The 14,206-nt window shown below is 41.2% G+C and overlaps 1 protein-coding gene across 1 annotated transcript in view; it reads left to right on the top strand.

Moving 5' to 3' along the window:
- The window catches only part of grin2bb (glutamate receptor, ionotropic, N-methyl D-aspartate 2B, genome duplicate b), a 68,704-nt gene that overhangs the window by 22,893 nt on the left and 31,605 nt on the right, over positions 1-14,206 (top strand). The window contains exons 3-5 of the mRNA XM_041934169.1: positions 6,196-6,339; positions 8,048-8,318; positions 11,008-11,200. Coding sequence (XP_041790103.1) covers positions 6,196-6,339; positions 8,048-8,318; positions 11,008-11,200 — 608 coding nt within the window. The remainder of the gene's footprint in view (positions 1-6,195; positions 6,340-8,047; positions 8,319-11,007; positions 11,201-14,206) is intronic.

The raw sequence follows: 14,206 nt of genomic DNA on the forward strand, positions 1-14,206 counted from the left end.
GCTCAAACTGTGGACGATTGACAGCGGCAGTGGCGGCGCTCAGACTGTGAGGCGGAGGGATAGACACAGGGAAGAAGATGAAAGGTGGAGAAAGACGAGTGTGATGAAGTGGAAAAAGCTGAGTGTTGGAGGGAACGATGTGTACGCTGCCACTTCTGTGTGTGTTTTTATGTGTGTGTGTGTGTGTGTGTGTGAGCCCCTGTCTCTGTGAGTTCTAAGGGTTTACCTGTTTTCTCTCTCTCTCTCTCAGCCTTAACAGTCCTACCCCCCGCCTGCCACTCTCTCCCTCTTCCCGTTCCTCTCCTGCTCTGACTCTCTACCCTCCAATCCTCTCCCACCAGGCCTTGTTGAGCAGTGGGCCGATATGTCGCTCTTCCTCTGCAAATCTAATTGGAGACAGGCTTTCATTGGCATGACATGGAGATGAGTTGCCAAATCCTTTCAGCCGTCCTGCTTGAGGCTCGCTCCCCTCAGCTCTCGTACAGTACTGCACCCTGACGCAGCAGCCGCAGCCGCAGCCGCAGAGGCAGGCTCGGCGTCCAATACCAATCCAGAGAAGTGTCTGTGACAATCTGAGCGCAATCAAACGCACCCAGCGCTCACTGGCTTAATGGGTTTAAATCACGTGACGCTTCACTGGCAGACATGTTTCATTTAAATGCGACACTCAAAGGGGGAAGCTTCAGCGCTGTGGGGATCAATCTGTGGAAAAAAGAGGAAACTTTGTGTTTTATTTACATAGATGAGCGTGTGCATTAACATACTGGATTTCCATCAGGGCCTCCAGTGAGTTCACTGAGAGTGTGGAGTCACCGTCTTAACTGAAGGTTATACTCACATGTTAGACTGCTCTACAGTACCTCAGGGAGCGGGGATGAGACACAAAGGTTTGTGTTACTAAGCTAGCTCTCTGGTGCCGTATCTGCACAAAGGTTGAATAAAGCCTCCCAGGTGATTCGCTCCTCTACCAGCATTTTTTTGGGGGGGCTGATTCACACAGCTAACTGTTGCAGATTCAGTGCCACTACACCTAGACTATTTTAAGATTCCTGTGCTAAAGCTGAAACACCAAAGCAGTGTTTGATGTGACTCAGGATGTGAAAGAAACAGTGGGAAGATGCAAGAGGGGAAGTGTGATTAGTGGCATAAAGAAACGACTGAAGTGACAGTAATACATTTAGCGATCATGACCTGCCACAGAATAAAAGGAGATATGAAAGTACGTCAGTGGAATATGAGACTTTCTTTTAAACCTTTGCCATCAATTTACATGATTTTTAAAAATTAAAATGCTCAAGATAGAACTCTTTGTGGGATTTAGCTCTACTCTGTCATCTTAGCATAATAAACACAGCAAAGCAAAGGGCGGGGCCCCTCCCAATTCCTACCTGATTTATTGACAAACTTATATTGACAGATAGACATTATAACCACATCTTTAGATAGATAATCTCATGGATTTTGATTTAATAAATGTCTGATAAGTCGATATCGATACGCTAATTGAGTTAACATGGCGGCTGAGTCTATGGCCCACCAATGAAAGTACTGCAATATTTATATATATTTACAGTAATAAGAGCTGGGTGTCTGGTGACATTCCTGAAAAAAAAAGCTGTATTAAATTACTGCTAATGCAAACCAAACATTTTCTACTGCTGCGGCTTTACATTTAAGGCTTTTAACTGGCGAAACACGAGTTGACTTCTATTATGAAATAGCCACAGGAAATACTTTGCATTTGTCAGTGAGTTTGCACTTTCCGCTGTTGTTCATCAGAAATGCAAATTCAAAGCAAAACAACAGCCATTTTCAGTTTGAAATATTGCAGGAAGTAATGGAAAAGGAAGGAGCAGCCAGGGGGAGCAGTTAGATGAAGAGCTGCAGCTGACAGGCAGCAAACCTCCAACTTCTCTGTAAGGCAACATACTCTTGAGATTTTCTTAATATCTTACACCAAAAGGTTTTAAATTATAAAATTCACCATCAACATATCTGAGTCTATCTTGATTTTGTATTAATTTTTTTTATCAGATCACAAATAGAGAGACACGGTCACATCGTCAAACCTGCAGTCCCTCCAGTCATCTTCAACGCTGTCTAATCACATCTGACAGCACAAATTACAAAACATAACCCACCTCACAGGCAGTAACTTGCAACCTATAGAAAGGAGAGACAAAAACGGAGCATGAAAATTAGGTGACAAACCCCCCTCTTGGGCTCATGGTTGAGTTGTGTATGATGTGAAATGACAAGCAAGAAAGCAAGCGGGCTCCGGTAATGACACACACAGAATGTGCCCTGCAGGACATTTCACACCTCTGTGATATAAACTAATGGAGCTGCAGGACATTATGTAAAAACAGAGGACAGAGAGGAGGGGGGGTCAAGAGAAAGTGAGAGTGTGGAAAAAAAGGCTGACACTAATACCATGTGAATAAAGGACAGAAATTAAATAGGGATATGAAAGAGAAAGTAGAATGAGATGATGATTAGCTGTAATCTAAGAAGGAGAGAATAAAGTAAGCGGTGCCCTCACGATCCCGCTGAATGGCAGGTTTTGGTCTCACAAGTGATTACACCTCTCTGAGCCCACTTTAAGAAAGAAAGAAGCGAGAGAGAGCGATACCGAGACAAAGAGGGAGTTTAGAGGGTTTGAAGGAGAAATGGCTACTGAGTGAGAGGAAATGGAAAAAGCAAGAGCCAGAACAGCGGAGCAAGTAAGTGATGGAAAAGAAGAGGTGGTATCTGCACAATAACGTCAAGCTGAGGAAAGTCAGTACATCCAAATCAAAAAATAAATACATTTACCTCGAGTGGTGTAGATAGTTTTGGATTATTTGTCCAGGTTTTCAGATATTTTTCTCTGAGATTCTAGAGACCCTAGATCCTGGTTAGATCCTGGTTAGTCTGGATAAACAGTTTTCGTTGAAACTGCCGTCTGCAGATGTTGCCAGGATTTGCAAGTACTGAGGTCATGAATCGCACCAACACCCACCAAACCTCCATCAGACAAAAATGACCAGAAACCAGAAGGCCTCAACATTTTCTTCAGCTGCTTGGATTTTGCATACTTTATTTATTCAGTTAACTGTTGAATTAAACATAAAGGTCTAAATGCAGTATTGAAGTCTGTTTTTCACTGCCAGGAATGCAGTACTGGTGGAGTAGTGCTGAATGCATAGTAGTAATAGTAGTAGTCAAATTTAAATGTATTGACTCCTATAATACAGGAAACAGCTTATACAAAAACCACCACCCGTTTCTAACTGTAAAATGTAAACTCCCCTCAGGTTGCTAAAATCCCTAAATTCACACATGAAATGAATAAATGAAATAATGATGACATGACTTCAGTGTCCTCAGTTGTGGCCATTACCTTCGGCAGAAGTAGCCTTTCTGTTAACTGTTGGTATGTTCTGTTGATAATCCACAGTAACCATGACATTTTTTCTTTAATTTTTTTATATAGCTTTTTACTGTTGAACATGACAAACAATTCCCCTTTATTGTGGTGGCATAAACATCTCAGAAATATCTCTAAATGTCGCTTTTTATTTCACTAATTTCCCAAAACAGTTTGGCACTGTAGCTTTTGGCAAATGTTACTCAAGTGGGAGTAAATAGCACATTTGCTGGGGACTATTTTCAGCTGCGGATTAATTCAGTTTGTATGTTGGATTGATTGAAAATAAACTACAGTGGCTATGTGCATAATAATAAAGGAACACGTCACCCAGTGTAACAGTGTTGCTTAACAATGGAGATCCATGGCACAGACAAAGAAATTATATCATGCTTTAGTGCTTTACTAGCATTTGTTAATAAGATCAGCTATTTATTGGTTTTGGTCTTTTCATGAGATTTTTTGACGATGATAGAAAAAAAAATCACTAGCCTCATCCTTTGTCAGCAGGAGGAGGTTTCTGTGTGGTGAACAGATGGAAGGTCAGAGAGTGAACATGGTTAAAAGAAACGACTGGGTCCACAGATGGAATGGTGAATTACATGTAGCCCTCATCTTTACAATTCATTTAAAACTCAGCATGTTGAAGCTGAAGTGCTCAGAACAATGATGGATTTTGATGGAAATGTGAGGTTAGAGGTGAATGGTGCATTAGCTGTCGTTCATGCGTGAGAATGCCTTCATTACCTTCCTAAGCAGTGCCGGGCGTATTTACTGTCAGTGTAGGTAAAACATCAGGTTTCAGCCAGAGCACACACACACTCTCCTTCCCCCCTCATTTCCACCCCTGCCAGTCCCTCCACCATCACTTGACACTGCGGTGTTATTACCTCATTACAGTGAAAAGTAGGTAACAGATCATTTCTGTGCCTGTGGCAGGAAAAGTGGAGGAAGGGGGAGGTGGGCTTTGATGTACAGATGTAGAGAGGAGGTAGCGCACCTAACTCGAGGAGTACTCAGCCTCATGCATGACTAACATGTATGACCGATTGCACATATGGATGGATACTCGTAGTTCACGTACGTATGTGAATGCACATGAACATGAAATTGCAAACATATACTGAGTATGTAGCAGTTCATGCAAGTGTAAGTTGGTCTTCGGGGCACATCTAAACAGTCACTGAAGGTCGAATTTTAAATTAAATTACTTTAAATTAAAGTTCAAGACAAGCGAAGCTTGTGAGAGATAATTGTAAGTCCCCACTAATCATGTAGTCCTCTCTTATCGTGCTCTAATGTGTTGATTTTACCTAGATTTTAATTACATTCTTGTCCTAACTTCAGAGTAAGTAAACAACAAAGGTGATGGACTTAAAAGAGAGACAGATTAGTCGATACCATTGTCATGTCTGTCTGTGCATTCAGAAATGAGCTCTTAGCTTAGCTTCTCATTAAGACTGGAGGCAAGAGGAAGCAACTAGCCTGGCTCTCTCCAAAGTGGAAAAATTATGCCTACCAGCACCTCCAAAGCTCACTAATTTACATGTTGTACCTTGATGTATTAATGCATTATACACTTTTAAATAGGTGTGCTTTAGAGGTGTTATCTGGTGTATTTCTGGCAATGCTAGTGGCGTCACTCTACAGACAGGCAATGTTGGTGAATCGGTCCACCACCATTTTGGTCCGGACTAAAATATCTCAATAACTCTTGAGTGGATTGCTTTTAAGTTTTGTGCAGACATTCATGGGGCCCAGAGGATGAATCTTACTTGCTTTGATGTTCCCTTAATTACTTTTCCTCTAGCACTTTTATGAGCTTTTTTTAGTGAAATTTTGGAGGAACTATTGGATGGATAGGATTGCAATGAAATTATGTACTAGCACCACTAATATGACTGTAGACTCCTCAATTTGAACAGGGCTGGGCTAGCTGCTGGTCCAGTTCCAGTCTGCAGCTCTGTATTGTGGTGTTGATATTCTCATTTGACTCCATTTATCTAAAAATGTTTTTGACTTCTTGAGTGACGACGACTATGAAGCAGTGAAACAGCAGCCAGTGTTTCAACATGACCCAACACCCATCACCTTTCAACAATGTAGTTCATTCTGGACACACAGTGGACCCATGACATGATGCTGTTCTCATTACAGCCACTCTGCCATGTCGCCTCCAGTCACTAACATTTGTGAATAATCCATCTTGACTTCTATGTCCCGATGAGTTGCTTGGCAGTTTTACATGGATGACTGTGACTGACCTTGACTAATCCATGGCACTAGACATCAGGCTCCTAGAGCTCCAAGAACTCTTCTTACTTGGTCTCTTCTTCCTCTCTCCTTGGAGAAAAAAAATCTCTTGACAGATATCTGTCTATTCGTTAGCCGGCATTATTACCTGTTATGCTCCTCACAGCACACAGCTATGTTAGCATATAAATGTGCTAAACATAGCTGTGATAGCACTCCTTGATAATGAATGTGTGACCTTGTCTGTGTAGTAGGAAAACCTTTTTTGACTTTGCATGGAAGTAAAAGTCTCTGATTTAAACATCAGCAGATTTATGAAAAATATATCATATTGTTGCATAGTCTTGAGTGCAGTTACATAGCATAAGCAGCGGATGCACAAGTCCAGTCTATAAACAGGACTATATTCGTTCCTGAGGCATGCAGTAGCTGGACACGCTCCATAATCATCTGTGCCCTACCTTCCAGTTCTCTCTCATACTGTATGACTCATGACCTTGTTTGCTGATTGGCTGCGTGTCTCTGGTTTCCAGGACGACCACTCCATGTTTTTCCAGTTTGGTCCGTCCATCGAGCAGCAGGCCTCTGTCATGTTGAACATCATGGAGGAGTATGACTGGTACATCTTCTCCATAGTCACCACATACTACCCTGGCTACCAGGACTTTGTCAACAAGGTAAATAAACACATATACAGACACTCTGATGAAGACATACATGTAATATACAGTATGTACTGAATACAGTGTACCTGTAGGCATACAGCAGTAGGTGTGTATGCCAGTTCTGCTACATTGCTACATCTTCTACACATCATCACAATGCAAACCTTTATACTGTACATGATATAGCACTTGGCGATATTTTCCGGCCGAGAATTGCAAAGAAGATAAATGTATTCCTTTGATAAAAACTGACTCCAGAAGCAGTAGGATGCTTATTATTACTTATGCACCTAATGGCTGTAAACTTTTCCAACCATGGATTCAAATGAGAGAATCACTCGCGCTCTGGGTCCCTGACACATTAGGTATTATTACTTTTGTCTTTTGGGGACCCATTACAAGAGGCCTGACAAATACGGTAGTTTACACATTGTTTTCTAATCTTTCTTTAAGATTTGTATCTTATCTTTTCATTTTTTTATTGTTTATTTTGTTGTTTATTTAGGTAGGACTATGTACAGTTGATGAAATTAAATGAACAAAGAGCAACTATTTCTGAGGACACGATTGCCTGGTTTTAAGCCATAATTTCAAGCTTTGAAAATGATAAGGTTTTAATGGAATGCTTTAATGGAAAAGGCAGATTGGCCGAACATGTCTTTTTGAATGCAGCCACTCAGTGAGGCTTCAGCCTCCTTATCTCCAGGGCTGAGAACAGACTCTTTAAAGAGGATGGTATGAGATCCTGAATAACTTTGAACATCAGACGCACATCTGAAAAGAATAAAGCGTTATTGAAAGTCAGCTAATCATGTTTCTTAATAATATTAATAACATAATGGCAGTGTTGTCCTTTGAACAAAGTTAGAGTAACAGTCTGGTTTAAGAGAAAAAATCATATATTAATGATCTAAATGAGGGTTGTGAATGAGGATATTTAGTGTCTATCCTCCTCTGAGGGGCATTTATCAGGAGTCAAACTAGCTTTATGTTGAATATATATAATGTGTAGAGTCTAAAATCACTTTCTATATAAAGCCCAATGAATTAGGCTGCGAGAATAACTGAAATCAGCTCATATTTGTGCAGCCAGTTATGATGTTAAATCTCATTATATCCAACTGTCTTTTAATAAGCAGATACAGAGCATACATATAAAATTCAATGTCTCTTTTTTCTCTTTCAAAACAAAGAAAAATGAGTGTTTTATGGGATATAATACACAAATACTTTGTCCTGCCTGTTCCTCAGCTTGTATAACTCCCTTTGCACTGACGCACTTAAGGAACAGCTATTGACCCTTAAATACAAATATAAAAAAAATTTCTGGCATCTAAAAGCCATAAATATGTAAGTTGGGAATCCACAATCCTAAAAATCACTTCTCGCTGCTTGTAATCTAATAAGGTGTTGTGCTCTGGGATTGAAAGTGCCCATAGACAAATAAAATAGACACTATCTCCATGAGTTTCCTCTGGGTGTATGAGGATATAGCTTTAAGATTTGGGAAAGGAGATTACCTAATCTCCCTCTTGTTACATTTAAAAAAATCGACCAGTGCGTCCTACTCCCAAGAGATGCGTAAAGACAGAACAGCTTTGCAATCTGGGAGCTGGAGGAGGAGACATCTCAGTCAGTTTTGTTCCAGCATCTCTTCTTAACAACTCCACTGCATGTGTGCAGCCTACACTTCAAAATCACCACTCCCTTCCCTATCTAGATCCGCAGTACCATCGAGAACAGCTTTGTGGGCTGGGAGCTAGAAGAAGTCCTCCTACTGGATATGTCAGTGGATGATGGAGACTCCAAGATCCAGAACCAGCTGAAGAAACTGCAGAGTCCTGTTATTCTGCTCTATTGCACAAAAGAGGAGGCTTCCACTATCTTCGAGGTGGCCCATTCTGTGGGCCTCACAGGTTATGGCTTCACCTGGATCGTGCCCTCGCTGGTGGCTGGAGATGCAGACCATGTTCCTTCTGTCTTCCCTACAGGTACACCTGAACACCAGGGGGCAGATTCACAAAGATAAACTTTGACTTAGATCTAACTGCTAGTCAGACTTCAGACATGTAAATTCACCCCTTACAAAGAGAAGTGTGGTTCTTGATTATTTTAAATAGGACTACTTCAAATTCTTGTAAAATTAAAAACAATATAAAAAACTTCTTGCTGCATAAAATCTCTGCTGTGCAGACATGCTGCTGAGCTCAGATGCTGTTCTTACTGTAGCAGGACTCAGAGAGTCTTCTAAATCAGTCGGAAGAGTTTCTTTGGCAACATGTCCTCAGACCTAAACGACTGAATACGTCAATTGCCTGTGACGCACAAAATGACATAAGTGACCAATGGAGAGCACCCGTCTCGTCACATGGTTAACGTTGTAAAACAGTCATAGTTTGCTTAGGTTTAGGTTTAATAACCTATTTCCACAGTTGACCTATACGGTTGTTTTCCTGGTTGGGAAAACGAAACCATCTTATTAGTCATTCCACAACATTAACATACCTCAAATTATGAACCATGTTTTAATCTGTTTTTCTCTTTTGGTGCCATTGGTCAACAGGTGTCACCGCATTGCTCTTTGTCCACAGTTAGCCTAGATATGTCATTTTTTTTGGCTTAAGATAAGTCAGTCTTATTTTTGTGAGACTATTCAACTTGCATTAGACTATTCTAAGAGCAAAATCAAGACTAGCCCAACACTAGAAACCAGTCTAAAATGTCTTTGTTAAACTGGCCCCAGATCAGTAGGGGGATGTCTCACCATTTCAGGGTTTAAAGAGAGATCTCATATGGTCAAAGCATCTCACCATTGCTGAGTGAAGAAATGCAGCTAATTGCTGTTCTGCAGAAAGTGCTTCATGTCAAATTTGAAACATTAAGTCCCCATTGCTAAATTAATTATGATGCTTTGTATTTAATGATGGCATAAACAAATAAGACCTCCCTCTTTCTCTCTCTCTCACACACACATGATGTAAAATATGTGGATGCTGCCACGGATGCCCTTGTTTCTCCACAGTGGTTGTACTTTTCTCTCAGAATTACATCTTAATAGTTGATGGATGTTGGGGCACTCCTGTGGACAAAGGGGTTTAAATCACTGAGCATGAACCTCAGTGAGCCCAGTTCAACTCCAGCTCTCCCCTCATCTCTCTACTGTCCTGTCTCAAGTGAACGCCACTTAATGTCATTATAATACGCAGTGTTTCTGCATCACTGTGGACTGAGCCACAGAAATCCCTGATCTTGGGTTATCTTACAATTCCCAAAGATTTTCTCACAGTGGGAAAAAGATGGTGGCCGGAATCTGTATCGCGTGAGAAAACCTTGTGTCAGTGCATCCTCAGTTAAAAAGTGTCACTTAACCTCCTGAATGTTGATATTTTTGGAAGTACTGGAGAATACAGTAGCCTTGATTGATCAGTCAACATATCAGTATATAATATCATTAATTCATATCAGTATAAGCTTTAAGTACTTACATATATGCAGATTGCGTAACTCTATTGAAGAAATGTAGTGACAAGATCAATGTCCGACCTTTAATGGATATAAATTAGTGAGGTCAAACATTAAACCAACAGGGTCCTTTGAGCAACTCATTTGCTGTTCTTGAACAAAACACTGAAATCTGTATTACATTATTTTTTTGTAAGTTTATGAAAAAAACAACAACTTAGTATTGAAATATGGGCACAAGTGACAGATGGGCTTGTTTGCATATATGCAAATGTTCTCCTGGTGTATTTGCACTGCAGTTAGCCAGTCAGTGCCAGAGTGCATACTGATTTCTGTTAACCTCAGGTAAGGGAGTTTATCATTTGTTTTGGACTCCTGTGTTGACTTTTCATGCAATACCCCACATACATATGAGATGAATGTGGACTGACAACCTTTATTTTTATATTGTGGACAATCAGTTCTAATAATTGTCTGAGCTTTGGCCTCAATGAAGTCCATCATTAAGAGAATTTCATTTTGAAATTATCTCTCCAGGGAATCAGGGCAGGCAGCAAAAAACCCCCTTTGTCAATTTGCGCTTGCTCTCCCCCTCACCAAGCATGTATCTAAAGCATTTACCCTCGTATTTCAACACCAAGAACACCAAGGTTCCCTGAAAATGCAGGTTTACCTTTTTCTATTGGATTTATGGTGCAGGCTCCAAATGTGAACACATAATCCAAACCAGCCACGGAAAGTGACCTGAAACCTAGTTGTTTATGGGTGTAAGAAATGGATGCTGACATCTGATAGCCAGCAGTTCCTCATGCTTGAACAGCCAAGCATAACAAAATGAGCTGAGCGATTGACCATGGTCTCGACTGACGCTCATATTCAGCTTTTGATTCACGTGTCTTCAACCATTATGAGTTTTTTGTAAATAGCAAAGCAACAGATCCACTTTGGCTTAGAACAAATTAAAATATCGTAGGTATGATTGCGCTCTTAATTATGTATCAGCGTTTTTCCACTTTTCAGCTTCCACTAAAATGTTTTGTACATCTTCTCCCCCTCCGGCAATTTTTCACTGCATTCTGCCTCTGCTTGCTCCCTCTCCTCCTCACACTTTTCTGCCTCTCTCTCCCTCCTTTTCATCTTTCTCTATATTTCTTTTCCTTCCATGGAAGTACATCCCTTCCTCTCACCTCATTCCATTTCTCTCTCTCTCTTTCCCAGGGCTTATCTCGGTGTCATATGACGAATGGGACTACAACATCGAGGCCAGGGTACGTGATGCAGTGGCTGTCATTGCCACGGCGACCTCCACCATGATGCTGGATCGGGGGCCACACACCCTGCTGAAGTCGAGCTGCCTCGGGACACCTGACAAAAAGAGCTCAAACACCGGCCACTCCAAGGAAATACTGAAGTGAGTCAATGTTAGGGGCGTGTGTGGTCAGGGGAAAGCAGGGCAGAGGGGCTGGGGCAGCCAAATACAAACATGGGTGAAGCTTACTGAAAATGTGGACGCGAATTCGCTCCCCTGAACATATCCTGTAGCATACCAACTGTAGCAAGGCCTGCTGAAGTGTTACACATGGGCCTTTACAAAAGCAAATAATGCCAACTTGCAAGTGCCAGAAACTGCAGTTCCTCAACTAGCCACTTGAGGCTGGCTCCAAAAGTGAGTCAATCCCTCCTATAGACCCTATAGACCATGTTTACAGCCTGATGCAAAAACAGTTTTGGTCTCTATAGCTAATTTCCCTGTTCATGACAGCCCCTCCCTGTCGCAGCTGCAGCTCCACCCACGTTCCATGGCCATTTTTGGATTAGCCAGCAGTTTGGCAGATTCAGGTGCTGCCAAATGGTGACGTCCAGAGCCACTGTCACTAAGCTTCACAATGACTTTTCAGAAACCTGTGGGTGGTGTCACAGAGACTACGTCCATGTTTTATGGTTCAGACAGACAACAGCAACAAAAAAAATGCAGCCCCCTCATTCATTTGAATGACAGCTGGTGTTACCCTACAACACATAAACAATGCTACTCATCATCTCAGGTGGTGGCAACTTGGTGGGAATTTTGATGTAGAGTCTGCCCTTGTTATCATTACACATTGCTTCTGTGATGTGCCACAATGGAAAGTTTGAGTGGAGTGGGGCTTTGCGAAGAGTCAGGTCATGACCGTCCCATTCTTGGTAACATGATATCTCAGGAAACCCTCAAAGGAATTTGGCACAAATGTCCTGGTGGACTCAATGATGAACTCATTAGATTTCCATGGTCAAAGGTCAAGAATTTTACCGCACTGTGACATCATAATGTTCTGCACCTTTCTTGCCAATCATAACCATAACTCAGGAACAGAAGGGGGAATAGTGACTATAATTCACATTTGATACTGAATTGGTGATTAAAATTTGGTGCCCACCTTGAAACTGTGCTGATTGTAGAGATCGTCTGTGCTGCCGGGTTGAAGAAGTGTGTGAAGCATCCACATTTTACAATCTGCAGCTTTCTTGCAGCAACATCCATAATTGAAGTATTGTAGTCCACCACAAGCTCGTTGGTTTTGCTGATATTAAGCTTCAGGTGATTGTTGTTGTACCATGTGATGAAGCTCTCTATCAGTCCTCTGTAAAAGTAGTCTGTAAGTGAAGACAGCATGTTTCTCACTGGAAATTATTCACTGGAATCATGGAGTTCACCAAGAAAGACACTGAGTACATTTTATTAATGCCTCCAAAGTATTCACTATATATATTTTATGAGTCCGGGCAGAAATGGATCTAAACTGCACCTTGACTGGTTGGTGGAGGCAAACAACATCATAGTTTCAGGACAGATCCTTTGTGTTTGGGAGCTGTAACCTCAAATAAACAATCTGTCCTTTTGATTAAATATTGTTTTGATTTTGAGCCCCGGTTTATGAAAGACAATCTTCCCTGCTAAAGAACATGGCCAATGAAGAATCAATGAGCTATGTTCACCTAGTTTTACAAGCTTTGAAATTTATTTTGGTACAGAAACTGTGCAGGGCATCAAGCACAATGCAAAAAAGATGGGCTGAAGAAAAGCAGATGGAATCTTTGTTTAATTCATGTGAGTCAGAGCCAAAGGAATCGGTTGCTAAAATAACAGGAAAAAAATGTGCAGCTTGGTTTCCAGTTGCTGAAGTGCAGTTGAAACTATCAAAATAAATCCAGCAAATGTGCGACCACACACATACAGTACAACATGGACGGCAATAACACACAGAAAGGCAGACATGTTCCCTCAGGAGAGTCAGAATTTGTTTAATTATCCAATAAAAACACAAGATGAACAGAGACATTAGCTCTCAGACTTAGAACAACATCTTGTCTTATCTTTAGCTTAACCCACAGCCATCTTTAAAGGAAAATATCCATCTTTTCCTCTTCCTCTGAACCTCCTTGTTTTGCTTTTTTGGCACATTACAGAACACGCACGAGCATTGGTATTCAATAATTAATCCCCATTTAACTTCATAGGGCATGCTTTTAGTGTTCACATTGATCAGAGATTCCACAGCTAATTGAATGCTCGGGGACAACCGGATTAATGAAAAAAGAGCCAAAGAATGAGGTTATCACTAGCACACAGTAACACACATGCAAACACACATGTGTTACAGCATGGCATTTAACTGCTCTTTAAGGTTTAATCTAGTAAAAGCTTAGACTTACTGATGTCATTCCTTATTAGATGTATTTCAGCCTTACAAAACTATGCGCCTGCCTGCCTTTAATCCCTCCTTTTTCCCTAATATTTAATATTTTCTCTGTTTTTGTTTGTTTTTTTCACTGTCAGTTTGAATTTGAGGAATGCAAAGAATTAGGGAAACATTATGCAACCTCCCCTGCCCTTACTGCATTAATCTCCAGCTTGAGGTTGATGTATTACTGTACATTTTGGTCTTGTGTTTACCCATGTTCCTGTTTTTAATATCAGGGGCACTTATGCACGCCGGCTAGGATTCCGCCACCAACAGGACTGAGATAACAATAACACCACAGCCATGAATATTTCAGTTCCCAACGGGCACTATCAGACACAGGGTTAGCTCTCAATCATCCTTCAGGCACACACCTGGGACGCTACTGGGCTGTGTATGTGTGTGCTTGTGTGTGTGTGAGAGAGAGTGGTGTGTTGCGAGTGTGTGTTTTCCAACCAGCCCTAACATTTTTCTCCATTCAACTGAGCAAAGGTAGAGAATTTGGATCGGTGGATTCTGGTGGTGACCCCAGAGGCTAGAACCAGCCTAAATACACACACACACACACACACACACAAATGCAAACACATACACAGTGTTTCTATCACTTCTGGGAATGTTACATTGACTTACATCAATTTCCTTTACTGATTTGTGTCCCCACAATGTGGGCAATACACGTCCACACACACACA

The sequence above is a fragment of the Chelmon rostratus genome, chromosome 3, assembly GCF_017976325.1.
Source record: "Chelmon rostratus isolate fCheRos1 chromosome 3, fCheRos1.pri, whole genome shotgun sequence".
Taxonomy (NCBI): domain Eukaryota; kingdom Metazoa; phylum Chordata; class Actinopteri; order Chaetodontiformes; family Chaetodontidae; genus Chelmon; species Chelmon rostratus.